Here is a 22,306-nt window from a genome sequence, read left to right as displayed (position 1 = left end):
GGAGCAATCTAGTGACAAATGTCACAAAAAGAGGTTTGATAAAGTTGAAGTGGAACTTGCGTTTGTTATTTGCGCAAGAGAAATTACTGAAAGAAGAGTGAAAGGAATGTTCAGGATCTTGATGTTAAACTTGACCCATTTTGTCACCATTTTGTTGGGGCGGAGGGGATGAAAATTGTTCTTCCCCCAAAGGGGGGCATGACAGAAAAAGTTTGAGAACCACTGCTGTACGGCAACTGATTCAGAAATTAATCAGAAATTCCAGGAAGATAGTTTTGTTCCGAGAATGACTCAAGTCTACGAATATAATATCCAGTGTCCAGAATAACCAAGAAAATGCTGCTGTGTGTGTTGTACATGGCACTAGTTCATTTGATGCACTAGGTTATTTTCATGTGACCAAGTCTCTACCCCCAGACATCATGCATGATATGTTGGAGTGAGTTTTCCATTGAAAATGAAGAATGTTATTTGCAAAGCCCATAGACAAAAGCATATAACTATAACTGAGCTAAATGAAGAGCTTCAAAAGTTCTGAATAGGTCAGAATGACAAGGCCAATAAGCCTGTGCTGTTCTGTGAACTTCTCCAAACTTCAGGGATCGTAGGAACAGCTACTCAAAAATGGTGCCTTTTTTTTTTTAGATTGTTGCTTTTTATTTTTTTTACATTGTTACCTTTGGCACCGTATTCCTCCTGGCAGCAGATACTGGCACATGTTCTTATTATGCAGAGATATTGCAGATATTGTCATGGCAGCTAGAGTAAGGAAAGATGAACTAGCATGTCTAGAATTACTTTTACACATTCCTTTCTGAGATGACGGTATCTGGAGCTGTTTTAACACCTAAATGTCCTTATCTTATATATTATTCAAGACATGTTAATTTATGGTCCACTTGGTTCTCTTTGGTGTATGAGATTCGAAGGAAAGCATCAATATCTTAAGAATCTGACTAATAACTATCGGAATTTTATAAACATAGCACTAACACTGAGCAATCGTCACCAGCTCACATAATGTTGGGAATTTTTGCCTATCAGTCTTGGGTGATTTTGAAAAGGTGCCTGGTAGAAGTGTCAGCACACCATTATTGTCTCTACCCATTGCTCTTCAGAGGGCAAAAGCAAGTGGCAACTTCACAGATGTAGAATTAAAGGGAGTAATTCAACATGTCTGAAATGACAGTAGACAACATTAAATATGCTGTGAGAGATGTATTGACATTAGACCTTTAACACGTTGAAAAAAATTCTGTGTTCGGGCAGACCAAATACATTCTTAGCACTAGAACGACCAAGCCAGTCATTTTGATTGTTTTGGATTTTCAAAGTTTAATAACTTTGTGGAAAAAAGGATACAGACCTGCCGCTCCCTGAAGGCTCCTAAAATTGCATATATTTGCATTAAAATTAGTTTTAGATCAATTGCACAAAAAAAAGTTATAATAAGATCTACATAAAACAACCAGGAGTGGTCAAAATGACCGCGCATAATTGGCACATCATCATGTATGTCATGTCACTATTTATGACCTGTGTTGGTCGCGTCATTTCCTTTGCGACGTTCATTGCTGTGTCCGAGAAACACACTAGTATTCTCCAGTGCAGAGTAATAGTCTAAACTTGATTTTTGATTATTTCCAACATTTCTGGGTACAGCTGCTGTTTCAGACGCACTATAGCTACCACCAAAGTGTTGCAGTATTTACAGGCGTTGGACAGCGGCCAATTTACATTGTTTGAAAAATAGTATTAAAGTTGTTAAAATGTTAATTTTGGTGTCAGTTAGTTTCTTAAAATACATACTAACATATGCAATGCATTAATATCTCATTTGGGTATTTATCTTGACAGAATATAGAGTTTAAAAACCCACGGTCGTTCTAGTAGTTTTTAAGTTCCGGTCGTTGTTTGGGACTGTTTCAATGGTTATTTTCAGTTTTTTTTTCCTTTCACGTTTTATAGGCTTTGTTACATTTGTTGGATGAACAATGTGTGTTTTCGGCTTTGTTTTTCAGGTAATATTTTCAGTTTTTCAATTTTGCTATTCAAGTTCGACCATGCCTATCTGAAGTTTAAAAATAGTATTATAGTTGTTAAAATGTTCATTTTGGTACAAGTCGTTTCCTAATAGACATACTAACATGTGCAATGCATTAATATCTCCATTGGGTATTTATCTTGACAGAATATAGAGTTTAATAACCGGCGGTCATTTTGACCACCCATGGTTGTTTTAGGTAGGAGTGAAATCCCGGTCATTCTAGTGTTAACACTGATACCATGTGGGTGCTTTCCAGTAAAAATTTGCTTCCGTTGTCCTTTGACTCGCAATTTTATGCATATCGTGTAAAAGTAGACAGTGACTGGATTTTGCTCAAACCAGGAGACAAGTTGGACCACCCATCACTTGACACATATACAGTTGATGATAATTTGTACATTGGACTGAGACATTTTGTATAGATGCTCCCAAGTTTTGTTAAAAGACGTAAACTAATTGTTAGTTTTTACATACATTTTGGTGAATAATGGTAAATGTTTTTGTCCCTGAATTTAAGGGTATGTTTTTGCCTCAAAGGTACAAAATGGCTAAGGGGGACTGGAGGGTGTCCTCCAATTATTGGGGCATGGGAGTTTGACCAGCCAGTCTACATGTGTTTTGTGGACTTGGAGAAGGCTTACGACTGTGTACCCCGGGGCACTCTGTGGGGAGTTCTGCAGGAGTATGGGGTACCGGGGCAGTTGCTACAAGCCATCCGGTCCTTGTATAACCAAAGTGAGAGCTGTGTCTGGATTCTTGGCACAAAGTCAAATGCGTTTTCGGTGGGTGTCGGACTCCGCCAAGGTTGTCCCTTGTCTCCAATTCTGTTTGTTACATGCATAGACAGGATCTCAAGGTGCAGCCAAGGTGAGGAGTGTGTCCGTTTTGGGAACCTCAGAATTGCATCTCTGCTCTTCGCAGATGATGTGGTTTTGTTGGCTTCATCAGAACGCGACCTCTGGCGCACACTGGGGCAGTTTGCAGCTGAGTGTGAAATGGCTGGGATGAGAGTCAGCACCTCCAAGTCTGAGACCATGGTTCTCTACCAGAAAACGGTGGATTGCTCCCTCCAGGTTGGGGATAAGTTGTTGCCTCAAGTGAAGGAGTTCAAGTATCTCGGGGTCTTGCTCATGAGTGAGGGTAGGATGGAGCGGGTGATTGACAGGCAGATTGGTGCAGCATCAGCAGTAATGCGGACCTTGTACCGGACAGTTGTGGCGAAGGAGCTGAGCCGGAAGGCAAAGCTCTCAATTTAGCAGTCAATCTTCGTTCCAATCCTCACCTATGGTCATGAGCTTTGGGTAGTGACCAAAAGGGTGAGATCGCGGATACAAGCAGCTGAAATGAATTTCCTCCGTAGGATGTCTGGGCTCAGCCTTAGAGATAGGGTGAGGAGCGCGGACATCCGGAGGGAGCTTGGAGTAGAGCCGCTGCTCCTTCGCATCGAAAGGAGCCAGTTGAGATGGTTCGGGCATCTGATTAGGATGCCTCCTGGGCGCCTTCCTTTGGAGGTTTACCGGACACGGCCAACTCGCAGGAGACCCCAGGGTAGACCCAGAACTCGCTGGAGGGACTACATGTCCAATCTGGCCTGGGAACGCCTTGGGATCCCCCAGGAGGAGCTGGAGGGCGTTGCTGGGGAGAGTGATGCCTGGAGTGCCCTACTTAGCTTGCTGTCATCACGACCCGACCCCAGAGAAGTGGCTGAAGATGGGATGAGATGAGGTACAAAATGGCACGTTGCTCCAGCTGTACCTCATTGGGTACCAATTCTGTACCTTTCCAGTGGGTACATTTTTGTACCAGGACATGAAGGTACATCTTTGTCACTAGGGGTGCAGAAATGTTCTTTTAGAGGTACAAAAATGTACCATGCTTAAAGGTACAGTGCTCGCACCCTGCTAGGGTACAGCTGGAGCGACAAAGCATTTGTACGATCATGGAACGCTTCGCTGCATATCAAATCAAGCACTTCCTAAATTAATTGCCTGACCAATCACAACTGTTCCCTTTAAGTGCCAACCCAGCAGCAGCAGCCTGTGCAAATTTTTTCTGGTTGTTGCGGTTGCAGTAGACTAGTAAGGGCAAAACGAAAATCAAATGTCTAGAGCAGAAGTTGAAGAACTAGTCCCTCAAAATGGATCATCATCCCTTGTTTAGAAATATTTTGGATTTAGGGCAAGTGATGTCAACCAAGAACAAGTCATATGCAAAGAGTGACGTAGAACTGTGTGTGCGCCACAAAGCGACAACTAATCTTGTCAACCACCTAAAAAAACTCCACAATCTGCAATACGATGAATGCATGAAGCCCAAGAAGAATAACGTTGCTAACATTGGCTTACTGAATCCTCATCCTTGTTCAGCGTCAACTAAGACATCCATAACAGCAACCCTGCCCTGTACAGTGCGTCACCATTTCCATCCAGCTCTCAAAGACAGGCTGAAATAACCAATGCACTTGCATTCAATTTGGCCAAAGATATGTGTCCAATAAACACTGTGAACAATAAAGGCTTGAGGAAAATAGTCAACACAGTGGACAAAAGATATGTGATCCCCTCACGCAATTATTTTTCCAAAGTGGCATTATCTGCGCTGTATGCAAAACGCCAAGGGGAAACAGAGAGGGATGTCTGAGCTGTCGTGTACTTCGCGACTACCACTGATCCATGGTCAAGCAGAACAATGAAGCCGTACTTCAGCCTGACAATTCATTACATCGACGGTGATTTTAAAATGAATAGTCGATGCTTGCAAACGTCATTTTTCCCACAAGACCACACAGGAGAATCAACTGCCCAGGGACTGAGGGAAGCGATGGCCTCTTGGAGCTTACAGGAGAGACTTGTCTGCATTACAACAGACAACGGCTCAAACGTTGTGAAGGCAGCTTCTCTGAAAAAAATGGATGAGGCTACAGCGCTTTCGCCACAGGCTCCATCTAGCAACAGGTGAGTAGCAGGATACAGTTATAAAAAAGAAAGAAAGAAAAAAGTGCATGTAATTAATTGAAATATTTTGTGTAATCTGTGAAGATTAATTGTATGGAATCTGTGCTGATTGTGTTAATATGTGAGTGAATACTTTGTTAATAACAATAGTAATATATCAGTAATATGATGGGGATTGTTTATCAAATGTGTATCGAAGCAGATAAGGTTTCATTCTGTGCTTTAATTTTACATATTAATCTCTCATGTTCTTTTTAGAGAATGCAATGACAGATCCTCAGATTGACTGTGCACTGGGTCTTTGCAAAAAGCTGGTGAGCAGTTTCTCCTACAGCTGGAGGCATAAAAAGTAGCTAGCAGAGGCACAAAGGGACCTGAAGCTTCAGAGCATGCAGATGCAGTGCCCCCCAAGGGTGGGATCGATAGAAAAAGTCCTGGAGCAGCAGAAGACCACTGCTCATGTCTTGTCCACTGACAGAAAGGCCCGACACCTCATCCCCACATGGCAGGACACTGATGTCCTGGAGGCCATCAACAAATCTCTCCGCCCTCTGACTGAGTTTCCTGATGTGCTTTCCAATGAAAAGTATGTCAGTGCTTCCTTTGAAAAGCCAGTCCTCGACCTTTTCTGCTCCTCTATCCTGAAAGTGAAGGATGATGATCCAGATCTAACATGCATAATCAAGACCAAAATCCTGAGATGAAAAATACAAGGATCCTCTGACACAAGAACTGCTCGACATGGCCTCTGCTCTTGATCCACAGTTCAAGATGAGATACATCAGTGAGGACAATGTTGCACTAATCCAAGCCAGACTGACTTCTGAGATGGCGAGGACTGCGCCTGCAGGCATGGTAGTAGTAATTATTATGATTACATACAGATAGAGAATTTATTATAAATTAATGAAATGAAGTGGATTAAAATGTGCTATGAAATCAAGTGCTGTTGTGTCCTGTTATCTACTTTCTGGATATGGATGTTAAATATGTTTCATTAGATTGAATTTGGTATTCATATTTTATTTACCATACTCTTTTCAAGGAGATGGGCCCAACTGATCCCCACATTGCAACTGCTGAGGATGCACCCACTTCAAAGAAAAAAAAGACCTTGGGGAGCTTATTCAAGACCGCTGAGACCACACCAAGACCCCATCAGGAACAGCAAGCTACAGCCTCTGAGCTACAGTCTTACCTATAATTAGGCAACCTTGACAGTGAGGAGGACCCACTGGACTGGTGGGGAGAACACCAGAGACTCTACCCATGACTCTCAAAACTGGCAAAAAGTACTTGTGCATTCTGGCCACAAGTTCCCTTTCAGAGAGGGTCTTTAGCACTGGGGGAAATGTAGTGACCTGCCTTCACTCGTCTCTCAAGCCAGAAAATGTTGACAGGCTCGTATTTCTTGCCAAAAACCTGTAAACACCATATTATTGCCTTTTCTGCATAGGCCTGAAAGGTTTTCATTTGGTTACATTATGTGATAGCATATTTATTTTTAGTTAGCCTATATTTTGGGTACAATTTTATTTATATTTTGCTTCTCAGAGATGCACTGAATTCAGGTGAATAAGAACCTTGCCTTATTTTGATGCAGATAGGAATGTAGCACAACATGGAAGTTAAAGCAGTGCTCTGTTTATTTAAATGTGAAAGTTCAATAAAAATATTTTGTCCCTAAAAATCAATGAATAATCATGATCTCAATATTGATCGAAATAATCATGATTATCATTTTGGCCATAATCGTGCAGCCCTAGTCCTCACAGGGCAAAGTTAGCATCATTTGGGAAAATAGTGGCTGAAGGTGTAGAGCCCTGTACAAACCCCACATGGGCCAAAAATATTTAACCTAAAACAATTGTAATTCATCATCCCCAAAGGAAAGTATGAAGTGTTGCAATACCTCCACAATGGCCTCCTCATTAGGTAGCAGGTGGCAGAGCAGGGACACGTAAGTCTGACGGAACGTAGGTTGGTTGGAGATTAGGCAACATTCAGTGCAGGCCTTGGCCAGAACCACTGCCTTAGCAAGTTCGCCCATCTTTTCCAGATGCTTCACTCGCATTTCCATGAAGCCCTCACCCTCCAAGCTAATGTATGCATCAACTACAGAGTGGAACAGAAAGAGAGACCACAAATCTTGCTAAATGACCACAACTACAAATCTAAAGAGGGGATAAAAACCAAAAAATGAAACACTGGGGCTGCCATCTCCAGGCAACCTGGATACACAAACTAGATGCCAACCTTCCTCCGGGGTGGTGTGCTGGCCAGTGAGGAGGGCAGTAAGGATGGGGTTGCTCCATGCTCCTCCCTCTCCAGTGATCTGGAGCAGAGCTTGGAGATCTGTGCTCCCATACTGCAACAAGGTTTCATGGGCAATCTGCAAAACCCATGGAGGGAGAAGGGCATTAACTGTTAAGAATGTTAGATGTAAAACCTGTGATTTGAACTGTATTTGATACATTAAATTGAACTATGTTGTGTTAAACTGTCTTGGCACATGATGCTCATGCAGTTTAGCCCCGACAATGATAACTTCAAAGTTCAAGTATCTACATCAGGCCATACAGGATGTATTTGGTCAGGGGCATAATTAAAATTATTTGCACAATGTTATCTGATACTAGAATTGTTTTAAACGTCATATCCAGTTGATGTGATGGTATTAATACGGAAAAAATATGAAAGCACGATTAAATTTGCTAAATACTTGTATTTACAGGAGAAGGAACATGTACTGAAACAAGACAAAGATATATAGCCCATTTTCCATGCAGCAATTGATAGTAATTCTATGTGGGCACAATGTACATAATCATCGTTACAAATGCAATGGGACATTTAAATGTGGATTATAGAAGCCCCAAATAATCCAATGAATGTAGGCTAAAAATTAGTCAGCATTTTCGCTAGAAAGATGCCCAGTTCTGCAAAAATGCTGATTCATTTCATGTTATCAAAAACCTTCTGATAGGTGCTGGATCAAGATGGAGGAACTGAAAACTGAAAAGCCTTGAAAATCTTTTTTCCCCCATTTTATTTAGTTATGCAGCCTAAAATCAATGACTAGTAGGCTTCAGATTACAAAATTAATGCACCTTCAAAATTCTTCAACTCAGAAATCAGTAAGGCTCAAAACAACAAATGGTGACTACAATCATAACTACTGTGAATATTTTTAGCTGCTTGAATTTGCAACATATCCCCTGATAGCTGTTTAAAAAAAAAAAATCAAACAGTTCCTTTACCTGAACAGAGTGGTGAAACTGAACCCATGCTTCGTAGGGGATTTCATTTTCAGGCACTGATAGTAACAACTCAAAACAGCTCCTGCATAAAAAAAAATTGGAACATTGTATTTTTACAATCAGTTTTGTTTTCGACAACAAAAATCAAATGCACAGGTTCCAAAATTTTAAAAAAAAGTTAGAAATATTTACCTATTTGCACACAGCATATGTAGTGACTGAAAAGAATAGATCTAACCAATGGAACCAATACTTTAGGATAATGCATTATTGATTGTGTTACTGGTATAAGTGAGTACAATCTTCTGAGCTGTCAGAACAAAGAAGTCACTGTGTGACCATATTATTATTGTTACAGTTAGCCTTACATTGTGATCAGCCTTACAGTTCTTTCAGGCTTGATAAATGTTTAACTAAGTTCCATTAAGTGTACCGTGATAGGTTGCAAATATTACTTACTCTTTACACTAACCATCACCAACCAGTTAGCTCATGTTTTTCACATACCGAGTCAAAAGTTATTTTAACTGTGAAAGAATTTAATTTCAATTAATTTTAACCCCAACAATCAAACAACAATCAACAATCAAAAACAAAACCCAATAACGGCTATTGTGAAGGAATTTAATTTCAATTAATTTTAACCCCAACAATCAAACAACAATCAAAAACAAAACCCAATAACGGCTATCACACCTACAATTAACAAGCTCCATCACACCAGGTGCATGGTCAAGATATGCTCACTTTTTTTACTTACATACAGACCATAGGTCAACTATTGACTTTACAATGGTTTTCATTTTCTGTGATGTTTGCTGCGGATGTCTCTTGTGTTGGCGAGTGCGTGTTTCTCTGACTTTTTTCCTGCTGGTTTGACACCTGACTTTCCCCTAAGCAACTTATAACATACATCTCACATTATGATGGATCCTTGTTTATTGGAATATTTGTCAGCACTCACAAAGCAAGCCTCTTCAACACAAGGGCCACACTGTCCGACTCTGCAGTGAGGTGGGACCTTGCAGCCGCAAAGCAATTTATAGACAGGCAGTAGACTTCCAGAAGAGGCAGACCATGCTCCACAGAATTCCTGCTCCCGGCATAGTGCATCAGTGCCTAAAAACAGAGATGCACATAGAAAATGTGAATGAAAGGGGGGGAAAAATAGACGGAGTAGAGACTGTATATTTTAGGGTTACAAACTTAAAAAGAAAAATCTAACTGCAAACGAGTCAATAAATATCAATGTTTTCAACTCATTTGGCTTTTTTGTTTGTATGCATGTGATCTTTCACGAACACCTCCACACCTGATGGTATTACAAAAAAAAAATAAAAAATTAAAACGCTTCTATGCAGCTTTTGTGCACTGCCTGTTGACACTCATGTCCTATCGGACTCAAACCTAGTTTTTTGGCACTTAATTGCATTGTCATCCCTTGACTAGATCCTTGCTTATGTTGTATTAACTCTAATATTGCTTTGGTTAAAAGCATATGCTAAATGAAATTGTAATATTGTAACATGCGCAGTTGCTGGGAAAGATTTTGAGAGTTGTGCAAAAATTAGATAAGCGAGACATATCTGTTTAATAATCCAGTAGTTGGACAAAAGGAGATGCCTCAATTAACCCCCTCTAACCTTCTGCCTATGGGATGTTTTCTTGATTGGACCTCAAGGGAATGGACTGAAAAGAACATGACATCCCTGTGACCCAGGGAGTGGGTAATCTTATCTTGCAAGACCTGACCCATGTAGAACTTTCTATCACCAGAAATATTTTGAACCAATATTGGTTCAAATACTTCATGTTTAATACTGGTTGTAAAAAGACAATTTGCTTAGAGTAATCGAAGCACAATTTATGACAGAGAGGGGGTAATTAATTCCACTGGGTCATTCATTTATGTTTTCCAACAAACAAAAACTACCAGCCCAAATATGTTAATATTTTAAGTGGTCATCTGTAATATTTTCATGTTAAAAAATGCTGTAATTGATACCTTTTCCCACTGACGTTTTTGGAAAAATAGCCATTTATTGTATTAGCATTCCGTAATTGCTGCTTTATATGCCATTTTTAATTGACACACCCGCCAAGTATTCAGGCGAAATGGTGCCCACACAGAAAGTGCATTAAGTCTGCCAAAAAATGCAGAGAAGAAGAGGAATGGGGAACTTGCGTGTAGAATGCGGAAGAGAAAGTAATAGGCACTAAAATACGAAGCTACACATTATCTACACGTTAAATAACATTTTTTCAATGTGTGATATGGGCCAATGCATTGCTCAATATTACCGTGCCAGATGACATTGTTGAGTAGGCTTCTCTGGGATTTGCAGTACGAAAACAAACTAGTGTGTTCGCCAGATCCACCAAAATGAACTAAAGGATAACCACTTTGAGGTACCTTTTAGCTCCATAGAATTACTAGTGGTGCCAAAAATGGGTAAAATGTGGAAAACCACCCTTAAACAATACCAACTTAGGAGTTGGTATTGTTTACCCATTGTTTACACATTACATATTTTACCCATTTTTGGCACCACTAATAATTCTATGGAGCTAAAAGGTATCTCAAAGTGGTTATCCTTTAGTTCATTTTGGTGGATCTGGCGAACACACTAGTTTGTTTTCAATGTAGTCCCTGGATTTTGAACTCCACTTGTCAAATACTGTGTCATTGGGAAGTTTAGGCGGGGATATATTCTCTAGTATCTGCCTGCTTTAAACAACTTTTGTCACATTCACTGCAGCACATCAAAATCCCAAGAGCCCCACTTGTCAGATGACAGGCACCTTAGAGGCCTTGTGCCATTCTTGTCCACAGACAAGCTAAATTAATTCCCTTCAGTCTAAATATGAAGAAATCCCTCAAAGGAAATGGAAAAAAGGGGCTTTACTCCAGAGAGAATTTGAGCTGTACTCATGACATCTGGAATGTTTCCGATTTAAAAGTGGGCCTAAAATGCATCCTAAAAAATATTTCCGGTGACATTTCACCTGAGAAAGTTTTATCTACATTTGTTTGTCTAATCCACAATTTTACACCCAAACTATACACCAATTAAACTGTAGTGGTAATACTTAGAATCTAGACATTGTGCCAATTTTCTGCCAGTTTACTCATGGCAATGCTACTTGAATCAGAAATACCTGTAACATACAAATAAGTCAATTTTCAATGTGGTAAACCTCTTCTAGCCAAGTGGCTAGAAGAGGTTTACCACCAAGCAACATTTGGCAGCTCTACCTTAGTGTAACAAGACTAGGTCAAAACCTAGTAAATGGCTGGACCGTGTATGGTCAATGTTGGAAATTGTGGCCAATTTGTTGTAGGCATAGTCAGTGGCAGTGTCTATAATGTGAATTCCTGTATATTAAATGTTCATCTGCAAATTTCTGTAGTGGTCCCAGTAATATTTGTTGTAGTGTATTGAAGTAGCATATCACATGACATGGTTAAGCTATATTCAAGTAAAAAAAAACTGCAGTTGCAAGAACAATGCTTTCCACTCATATCTTAGTATGTTTGATTTGAAAGAGAACTTAATATAATTGTAATTATAATAATTCTAATTATTTGTTAATCCCCCTCCTCTTTCATGTTTCTATCAGCAGATGTCGCTCGTATTTCTAAGACTCACTCTCTATTGAGTGTTTTGATTTTGAGATACTTTATTAATCCCCATAGGGAAATTATGCTCTGCATTTAACCCATCCTAACTGTGTAGCTAGGAGCAGTGGTCAAGAGTGATTGTTATTTGGGGTGCTTTAATTGTGCGCTCCCCTCATGCCTCTCGGTGCATGGAGAGCTGTTTTCTCTGCTACTCCACTCTGCTGCACCGTTACAATACGTAACTAGATGTCTGATTTGAAAGAGAACTTATAATGAAGCAAATGACACTCGGTAATAGTAAATAGTAGTATTGACAAGCGGCGATATATTGCGTTCGTTAGTGCACGATAAATGTGGAATGAGAGGGAACCGCTGCGCCGATTTTGAAAGAGAACTGTCAACACGGAAGGTTGGGGCTGGAGTGGAGGGAAACACCCACTTTCGTGTTTACCAGCGACAATCATGGTCACCTGACCAAGCCTTAACGTCAGTGGCGTCGTTGTCACCTGATCCAGCGGCCCAATAGTGTCTAACACGATCACTCAGTCACAGCTATTCGCGGTTGTAGGGCTGGCCCGGCCAAAAATGAACGTGCGTACAAATTCCGGGGGTTCCCACACAATGTGGCTGGTTTCCTACAATATTCACCACACTGTCCATATTTTATTTCTCCTCTACCAGTCAGGACCCGCTTAGGTAATCTATGATCTTCTCACAAAGTCAAGTGCATATGGGTGGGACTCCTCTGAAAAGGGGAAGCTAAAGCAACAACAAGGCGGCAATGACAATTTAGAAAGGCCATAAATAAACACGCAGCTACACATGTACGCAACAACAATACCTTTATTATCCACCAACAACCAATTTCACATTCGTGTCCTTCGAGGGCCCAAGGACGGGATATTGTGTTGCTGTAAAGCCCCCCCGAGGCAAATTTGTAATTTGTGATATTGGGCTATACAAATAAAATTGACGTGTTTATAGCGAAAAACACACCGGCATGCCGCCCCGCCCAGCACACGTTTATACATCTCCATCCAGCTGTGACAAACATCAAATACACCTAACAAAACCCATGTCCTTTGATCGCTGAAATGCATATACCGACGATACTAAATAAATGCCCATCAACTGTACAACTGCGGCTGGAAAACATAACATTAACCAACGGAGAGACCCGCAAATGAATCACGGAATGTACGCCACTCAACTGCCTCTAAACATCGCAAAACCCAACGGCGCTTGTAAAACAAATCGAGAGTTAAACGGCGTGCATATATCGCTAAAAAGCGTGATAGGCGCTCTTCGGCTTCCTATTTGCACACCCGACCTTTCAAAATTCGAGGCGGATTTAGGCCGTCGCAGACTGCGAGAAAAACAATCCTAGCGTGCTAAAAGCTAAGCTAGCTGTCGATGATGGCTGAATAGCGCACCAACCTGGCAGAAGTTGTCGCAGTACTCGGTGGAGGAGGATGCTGATATGGCTTGATGCCTGAGCACATCCTCGAAGGCTCTCAGCGTGGCCAGCAAGGTCTCCATTGCGACCAGGGTGTCTTCGGCCGCGTCCAGGGCCCGGCTACTCCACTCGGGCTCCGGCCCAACACTATTTTCCGCCATCTTCGCTCTTCGCTACAGCGCGTATGCAAGCGCAGCCTGTCACGTGACGAGGCCGACCCGCACTGCACTCTTGTGCACGTTCCCTCCAGATTCAGCCAGTCTGTGTGCATCTTAGCGCGAGGTGCATGAAAATCCAAGCATTCAGCTATTGGTTCGTGTAGTATTTTTTCATTAAGAAAAAGAAAACAACAACAATTTGACGTCTACTTCGCATGTTAGTTGACGTTAGGTTTGTGCGGCATTCTTCTGCTGAGGAAGTTAAGAGTTGTTTTGCGTTCGGGGAAAACTTTAGAAACGTGGTAACCACTGGTGTAGTGGACCTTTGGCGCACCACAGTTTATGCACCTTTTGTAGGACTGACATATGGCAAGATGACTAAATTTAGGGCTTCATTACACAAATGCGTGATGTACGCCAAAGTAATTTGTATCAAACTGGTGTAAGTTATAGTTTATTTCGATGGGGAAATTCATAAATCATTATCCAAAGGAGTTGAATCAAGTGCAACTGGACTTGGTATATATCCGTGAAGACGTTTCGCCTCTCATCCAAGAGGCTTCCTCAGTTCGTGCCTTTCTGACTAGACCAAGCTAGTCTGACTGGCTGGTGATGAGACTCAGTATTTATCCTTCATCACCAGCCAGTCAGACTAGCTTGGTCTAGTCAGAAAGGCACGAACTGAGGAAGCCTCTTGGGTGAGAGGCGAAACGTCTTCACGGTCCAGTTGCACTTGATTCAACTCCTTTGGATAACCATGACCTGGATGAATGAGAACATTCACAGACATGTTCATAAATCATTGTTTTTCTGAGAATATTACCCATCACAGACTGAAGAGCCTGTATCACGGAAAGTTGAATTGAATCTGGACACAACGTTTATTGAGAGAAACGTTTAATCACTCACAGAAAGTTGAATCAGTTCATCTGGTTACGTCATCTATTGAGAGAAAAACGTTTCATCACTCATCTAAGTGACATCTTTAGTCTCATCTGACTATCCCCACCCTTATAAACAATAACGACCGAAACAACGACCGATTTCATATTCAAATAGGCGCGACCATTAACTAGAGTAACAATAGCCATGTGTAGTATTCACGAGGATTTGGGAATGGTCGCAATCACGGCATTGTAAAATGGTGACAGATACTCTTAGCCCCCCCCCCCTCCCGGTTCAGGGGTGGTCGTTTCCTCTTCACATGGCCTCTTTGACTCAACCACAGGGATACCTACTGAAGAGGTCACTTAGATGGGTGATGAAACGTTTCTCTTAATAAACGTTGTGTCCAGATGAACTGATTCAACTTTCTGTGATTCTCTTACCTGGATTATTGAGGATGCATAAAGACATCTTTATGCATAAAGATTTATCTTGTAATTTACAACTGCATCCGTGCTGGTGACTTTGCCTGTTATCCATTGTAAAATGCCGTTGCATTCAGTAAGTCTAAATTCCAGTATGTATTTAGACACATTGGCTCTTATGACGAATAACAAAAAGTGAACGCACACTGTCATATGATAAGGAACTATTTTCTGTAGCCTCTGATTAAGTTTCATTGACTTTATTTAGGTTATTGTTTATCACGTTTTGATACTTTATACTTGTTAATTGTTTACTTTGTATATTTAATTGATTATCTGCCTTTATCCATTTCCACTTGTAGAAATTTGAATTATATAAGAATGTATGTTTCACTTAGCTAAAAAAAGGTTCGTTGCGACCCTCAAACTTTGAAAATATACGATGTCTTGAACATACATTCAATTTTTTTCTTCATGTCCCCTGCTGTATTGATCTGTATTGTTTATAATTGGTTTATGTGTGTGTGTGTGTGTGTGCGTGTGTGTGTGCGTGTGTGTGTGTGTGTGCGTGTGTGTATGTATATACATATATGACGTACTCTTTGTAATGTTTTGAATTGGATTTACATAAAGTTTTGTTAAAAAAACCTATAGGGACCTCAGCATGTCCCTTTTAAATTTTACATTTTGTACTGAGGGGAAAAGGGGTAGTCAGAGTTCCATAGCGATAGTCATGAAAGTAAAAAAAATAAAAATTGCATGTTTATAGTTTTAGCAGCCTTTTTAGTGTTTTAATTCTGTATGGTTTTGATATATTGCTTGACTTCATTTCTCTTGTTTTGTGCAAAGCACCAATGCAGCGCCCCCTCGAGACAGAGAACTGGAAAGACGAGCGTTGTTTTCTTGACCCGGAAGTACATTCATTCTTTCAGACGTACACGTGTGTAAGGTAAGCGCATCAAAAAACATACACGTAAGCAACGATTTATACAATAACAGCTAAGAATTTGTGTTCGGCTTCTTGTCATGGTTTGAAGTAGTTCATGATGAGTGAGATGTGTTTTTTTAATTTGACACGTGTGGCATTTGTCGCTTGTTTTGTGAAAGTGGTGTTGGTGGCTTGCAAATATTTGTTTCAAAAGTCAAAGTTGGGTGACATAGCCTTTTTCTAAAAAGACCCCCTTCCCCCTCACAGAAAGCCCCCGCTCTAGTTGTTATGTCCGTCTTATATACATACCTCACATGACTATCACTACAAAGATATTCAGGAATCATGGTATTTTTACAGAGGGGTAAATGAAACGATATCAACAAACTATATACTATGGAACAAAAGTGCTCATATATCATCCACATTCTAACAAGTCTGCCTCTACCAGCCTAACCATGGGCAAATCCAAACAAACAGGAAACCACAAGAGTGACAAGAAAAAGAATATAGCGAAGACATGGAAAACCAAACGCAGGACCAAGGATTTAGACCAGATACACTCAGACATGAAGCCAGAGATGGCAGCCAAGTTGCTTAAACAGGAGGTGGACCATGACGTTACAGGATGTGCCCAGCACTACTGCTTACACTGCGCGTAAGTGTTTTCTTCCGCTGTTTGCCTTTCATAGCCTCACAGAGGTAATGCTCCACATTAGTACAGAAGCAATGATTGATATTTGATTCTTTGATTGATATTCTATTCACATGACCCTTTTCGTAGACCAGCATTTCATTAGCAAAATTAGGACAAGAACAGACGTTTTAAAATATTTCATCCAAGGCCATTAATTATTTTAATCCCCCATTTCATGGCCCAATTCACACAAGGAAATTTAGTTCTCAAGGACAAGCTCAGTCATGTTGTTGAATAGGTTTTCATGTAGCTTCTTTTTTACACCTTGCAGGAGATACTTTGTGGATATGAGATCTTTGAAAGAGCACTTTAAAACTAAAGTGCACAAGAAACGGTAAGGTCCTATAACCCGATTGTTTATTTTTCCTGCAGTCGCATGTATTTTCACTTACAACCACTTAAGTATAATGCCAGGTAATACGAATGGACTTCCATTCAGTGTTGCACTAAGACTAAGTAGCTATGCGAATTTCATGAAGTCACTCCTTTCTCCATTCAGGTTGAAACTGCTTAGAGAAGAACCCTATACCCAGGCAGAGGCAGAGAGAGCAGCAGGTATGGGCTCCTACATCCCTGCTAAAACCGTTGATGTGAAGACACAGCCTATCGAAGAGGACATGGACTGAGATCTACTCATCTTAACTAATGGACTAATTGATCCAATTGCAGATCCATTAACATATCGGATAATGGTACTGCTCTATATGTCAGAGGTGCCCATTTCCAATAGTTGCTCTATCATTTACTGTGGGATAACATTTTCCTTTGCACCTAAATGCAAAAGGCGTGAGGTCTTGGGCTATTGGCTAGGATCAAGAAAACCTTGTCATATAGTATGTATTATTTTGCAAATCTGTACATGTCCATGTAAATAAGTAATACTGGTCGAAGAGCGTGCAAATTTGAACAGATGGTAATAAAAATGAATAGAAGTCGTCAGCTCTATAGTAGTCAAAAGTGGTATTGTTTCAACACCATTTTTTAAAGCTGCTACAAGGAGTTTAGATTTTTTGACTTTGTGAGCCCCCGTGGAACGACTTCATTTCTCATAAACATTTTGCACAAGCCACTTGCCTTTGTTTTAAAGAGAATGAGAGATATGGTGTTTGGAAAAGCAGGTGTTTGCAAGATATAAGATATATAGTCAAAGATTAAATGATGTTTCTGTTAATTGTGGCTATGTATCTTGTCTCTGCCGTATGTCATTTTTTTTAGATTTTGAAGGGAATACAACACTTGAAACTATTTGGAATCATAATACAGTAATATTAAAAATTAAATGAGGCTAATAATCTGTGGAAAACTCCTTGTAGTCACTTTAAATATCACAGTCATATTTAACAACCTAATATCACAGAAAGGTGAATCAGTTCATCTGGACACAGCGTTTATTGAGAGAAACGTTTCATCACTCGTCTAAGTGACCTCTTTAGTCAGTTAGATGAGCGATGAGACGTTTCTCTCAATAAACGCTGTGTCCAGATGAACTGATGCAACTTTCTGTGATTTTCTTACCTGGATTATTGAGCATGCATGAGGACAATAACCTAATATGTTTAGACATCCAAGGAATTTGTCCTGATTTGGCACACATGGGTCAACGCTTGACAATATACAACAGTAAATAGGTGGGGGGGGGGGGTAAAGAGGTCAAACAAAGGATAGTAAGGATTAGGGAATACAATAACTAAACATGGTTATATACAGGTAGTGTGATATTGTGTGAATGTGGACTATTGTACTGTGACGCACACTTGACAATGGGTGTGGCAATAGATAAAACAGTAGAGTGTTGACATTAAAAAGGTATGTACTGATGTAGAACAGAAACTCAAGCCTTTTTACAATATTGACTAGCTAGTCCAGCTGAGATAAGGACTCGTTGCTTTTGGCAGACTTGGGGTATTTTATAAGAGGAGGATGCCTGCAATTCTAATGGTAAAATACGTATATTTGGCAAAACCCCAGTGGTTGGGAAGAGGGATGAAGAATGTGCCCTGCCCCTTTAAGAGCAGTTACAGCGGCAGCCTCCATGCCTGGCTAGATTGGATGTGGGGGAAATAGGAAATCTGTTCTGTTTAACGTCGCATTCACAAACCTACATCACATAATATAACCCACACGGGATCTAGTCTCGTCGTTGTTCCACATAGAATACATTTCACACCGAGAGGTTTTTATACCAGTCGGTATATATCGACCCTACGGCCATGAAGTCCTCGTCTATGTAGCCGTGGCGGACGGGAGGGCTAGGATGGCTGCGGATGTGGATAAAGGAATACCCGACGAAGAAGAGAGTTGGACAACGGAGAGCGGGCGTCAAAAAAGTGGATCTTACAAGGATGAAACTCATCCCGGTGGGAAGAAGAGAGGAACCGCTATCGCCGGACGGATCTGGACCCTTCTGATCATCTCCGTTATCCCCGTCGTTGCTTTTGGATTCAAATATTATCAAGACGCGCATCTCATCAGGCGTCATGTGAGACCCACGTCTACAAACCCTAATTCCAATGAAGTTGGGACGTTGTGTAAAACGTAAATAAAAACCGAATACAATGATTTGCAGATCCTTTTCGACCTATATTCAATTGAATACACTACAAAGACACGATATTTAATGTTCAAACTGATAAACTTTTTTTTTTGCAAATATTCACTCATTTTGAATTTGACGCCTTCAACACGTTCCAAAGAAGCTGGGACGGGGGCATGTTTACCACTGTGTTCCATTACCTTTCCTTTCAACAACACTCAATAGGCGTTTGGGAACGGAGGACACTAATTGTTGAAGCTTTGTAGGTGGAATTCTTTCCCATTCTTGCTTGATGTACGACTTCAGTTGCTCAACAGTCCGGGGTCTCCGTTGTTGTATTTTGCACTTCATAATGCGCCACACATTTTCAATGGGAGACAGGTCTGGACTGCAGGCAGGCCAGTCTAGTACCCGCACTATTTTACTATGACTCCACGCTGTTGTAACACGTGCAGAATGTGGCTTGGCATTGTCTTGCTGAAATAAGCACACTTTTCCACTTTGCGTCAGTCCATCTCAGATGAGCTCGGGCCCAAAGAAGCCGGCTGCGTTTCTGGGTGTTGTTGATATATGGCTTTCACTTTGCATTAGTTTTAACTTGCACTTGTAGATGTAGTGACGAACTGTGTTAACTGGCAATGGTTTTCTGAAGTGTTCCTGAGCCCACATGCTAATATCCTTTACAGAATGATGTCGGTTTTTAATGCAGTGCCGCCTGAGGGGTCGAAGCTCACGGGCATTCAGTGTTGGATTTCGGCCTTGCCGCTTATGTGCAGAGATTTCTCCGGATTCTCTGAATCTTTTGATGATATTATGGGCTGTAGATGATGAAATCCCTAGATTCCTTGCAATTGTATGTTGAGAAACGTTGTTCTTAAACTGTTGGACTATTTGCTCACGCAGTTGTTCACAAAGTGGTGACCCTCGCCCCATCCTTGCTTGTGAACGACTGAGCCTTTCGGGATGCTCCTTTTATACCCAATCATGACACTCACCTGTTTCCAATTCACCTGTTCACCTGTGGAATGTTCCAAACAGGTGTTTTTGAGCATTCCTCAACGTTCCCAGTCTTTTGTTGCCTCTGTCCCAGCTTCTTTGGAACGTGTTGCAGGCATCAAATTCAAAATGAGTGAATATTTGCAAAAAACCAATAAAGTTTATCAGTTTGAACATTAAATATCTTGTCTTTGTAGTGTATTCAATTGAATATAGGTCGAAAAGGATTTGCAAATCATTGTATTCTGTTTTTATTCACGTTTTACACAACGTCCCAACTTCATTGGAGTTAGGGTTTGTATGTTTTTCATCAACAAGAGGAGGGAGGGAGGGAGAGAGAGAGGGGGAGAGACAGAGAGACAGAGAGAGATACTTTGGTTACTGTTTATTGAGGAAAAGCGTTGCAATTACGAATATTAAGGAACATTTATATGCTAGTCTTTCCTGGTCCAATTTACTTCATGCATGCAAATACATGTTCAGAATGGGTGATAGCATTTCGCCACGTGTTATTATTAACAGAAGAAACGCTACCACCATGGTGTTTTTCCCACCCACCCCACTCTATTTTATTAGGGGGTTGGATGTCTGGCACAGCTGGTGAAACTCAACCCCTGTTGAAAACCATATAGTTGTTTGGTTACAAAATTTCCCTCCCAGCTCATGTACCTCCCCCTTTCCCTCCATCGTGCAGAAACCAGTAGGCACGCATCCCCTCTGGTTTCTGGGTTTGTGATTTCTCGAAGTTGCATGTGCTTGGAGTCTTGCCTTTGGGTAGACATTTTGTCCAGTAAGGCTGCTGGTGTTAGACTGCTGTAAAGACACCGTATGTTACCAGACCTTAGAAACAGCATTTTGTCTGTCATCACTACTGCTCCGAGATGCTCACCCCTACGTCCTCATTTCATTTTTTTTCAACCATTCAAATCTCATCACTCTATGGCATTTCATAAAAGGTCATCTTCCTTGTAGATTTGCTGACAGAACTCCAGTGACTTGTGTGCTTGTTGTCTATCATGTTTTTTTTTCTTCTGGTTTCTGTTCTATTGAAAATATATGACTTCCTTCTGCCCTAGTTTTTATGTAGCATGTGCTAGATATCTCAGAGGCATTTGTAATGGCAATAAGGAGCATCTTTTTTGCGTCCCTTTCAAATAGGAAGAGTCTGTACAGACCCTGGGGGCAGAGGGGCTCTTTCTTTTCTCCTCCTTGGACACAGACCATGACCTGTTTCTCAGTCCTGAGGAGTTTAAACCTATTGTTGAGAAACTCACAGGTATCTCATGTTTAACTCATTTGTTTCTCTCTGCTCATCTCTACCTCTTCCTGGTTTTTTTTCCCTGTAAAACACATTGATTCATTGTTTCATTAGTTTATTATCCACTTTCTGACTCCATGCAGGGATTACACCTCCAGGAGATTTCGATGAAGAAGTGACCCACGGCCCTAATGGAGAGACTCTGACCTTGGATGCCAAAATGCAGCCTTTGTTGCTTGAAACCATGACAAAAAGCAAGGACGGATTTCTTGGGGTAAGATGAGACAAGACCAGACTAGCCAGGGTCCCACTACACTGAACAGCTGTTATCCCTCTCCTTTTTGTCTCTCCTTCTGTACAGTATGCTGTAGCTATGCAATGCCAACTTTTCTATTCACACATCATTCAAAACAAGGCTGCAGTGGGTCAGACATTAATGAAATGAAGACAGTAACCCAATAATGAGGACTGCTTGATGATTTTTCCCCACCGAGCAGTCTACATTAGAAACTCCTGACATCATTGTAACTCCTGACAGCCTTTACACTCATCTAATTCGTTTACATGATGTTGATATTGGAATAAAGATAAAAATTTCTAAAAATGCTTTTTTATTTTGAAAAATAGTATTCCAAACATAACTTATCAGTGATAACAAGCAATGTTAACGACTCTGGTTAGTCATACCATTAAGTCCTTCCAAGGAATTTCACAAAGGTGGAAACGTGTAAATCAGTTTTATAAATTAAAGGCATACTGTGTAGCATTCTGCTGCTTGTGGCTTGTAATCACAACTTGAAAAGTGGGCCTTTCCTCCCTTGCTCAACAAGACTCAAAACCCACAATTCTGCATTGCTTTTCATCCCCGTGCTCTCCTTCAGTGCTCGCCAATGGTGGAAAAGCCAACCCCAGATTCATTCTGGATTTGGAGCCATCTGCTTGTCATTTCGCCTCACTGTATTTTCTTTTTTTTTTTTTGGTGCTGTGTCTGCCATTATGTATAATTTAAGTGGTAATGATCTGGCATGCTCATTGAGTGCTGCAGTTTCAAAGACTCCCACCCTCACAAGCAATGCTATTGGTTGCA

At 40.8% G+C, this 22,306-nt stretch overlaps 3 protein-coding genes across 3 annotated transcripts in view; 2 read left to right on the top strand and 1 right to left on the bottom strand.

Moving 5' to 3' along the window:
- rlf (RLF zinc finger) overlaps positions 1-13,506 on the bottom strand; it is a 36,184-nt gene extending 22,678 nt beyond the window's left edge. The window contains exons 1-5 of the mRNA XM_056295837.1: positions 13,321-13,506; positions 9,226-9,380; positions 8,262-8,343; positions 7,258-7,393; positions 6,914-7,116 (exon numbers count right to left, since the gene is read on the bottom strand). Coding sequence (XP_056151812.1) covers positions 6,914-7,116; positions 7,258-7,393; positions 8,262-8,343; positions 9,226-9,380; positions 13,321-13,500 — 756 coding nt within the window. The 5' untranslated portion in view covers positions 13,501-13,506. The remainder of the gene's footprint in view (positions 1-6,913; positions 7,117-7,257; positions 7,394-8,261; positions 8,344-9,225; positions 9,381-13,320) is intronic.
- Positions 13,507-15,721: 2,215 nt separating this feature from the next.
- On the top strand, positions 15,722-17,712 carry znf593 (zinc finger protein 593). The gene is made up of 4 exons (XM_056296297.1): positions 15,722-15,756; positions 16,187-16,393; positions 16,704-16,766; positions 16,932-17,712. Exons 2-4 carry the CDS (start codon positions 16,194-16,196, stop codon positions 17,056-17,058), a joined length of 390 nt encoding a protein of 129 aa, XP_056152272.1. The 5' UTR covers positions 15,722-15,756; positions 16,187-16,193; the 3' UTR covers positions 17,059-17,712.
- A 756-nt stretch (positions 17,713-18,468) lies between these two features.
- The window catches only part of selenon (selenoprotein N), an 8,619-nt gene continuing 4,781 nt past the window's right edge, over positions 18,469-22,306 (top strand). Inside the window, exons 1-3 of the mRNA XM_056295823.1 lie at positions 18,469-18,911; positions 21,120-21,237; positions 21,363-21,493. Coding sequence (XP_056151798.1) covers positions 18,687-18,911; positions 21,120-21,237; positions 21,363-21,493 — 474 coding nt within the window. The 5' untranslated portion in view covers positions 18,469-18,686. The remainder of the gene's footprint in view (positions 18,912-21,119; positions 21,238-21,362; positions 21,494-22,306) is intronic.

This window comes from Lampris incognitus, chromosome 16 (assembly GCF_029633865.1).
Source record: "Lampris incognitus isolate fLamInc1 chromosome 16, fLamInc1.hap2, whole genome shotgun sequence".
NCBI classification, from domain to species: Eukaryota; Metazoa; Chordata; class Actinopteri; order Lampriformes; family Lampridae; genus Lampris; species Lampris incognitus.
This window is presented reverse-complemented; position numbering and strand designations above follow the sequence as displayed.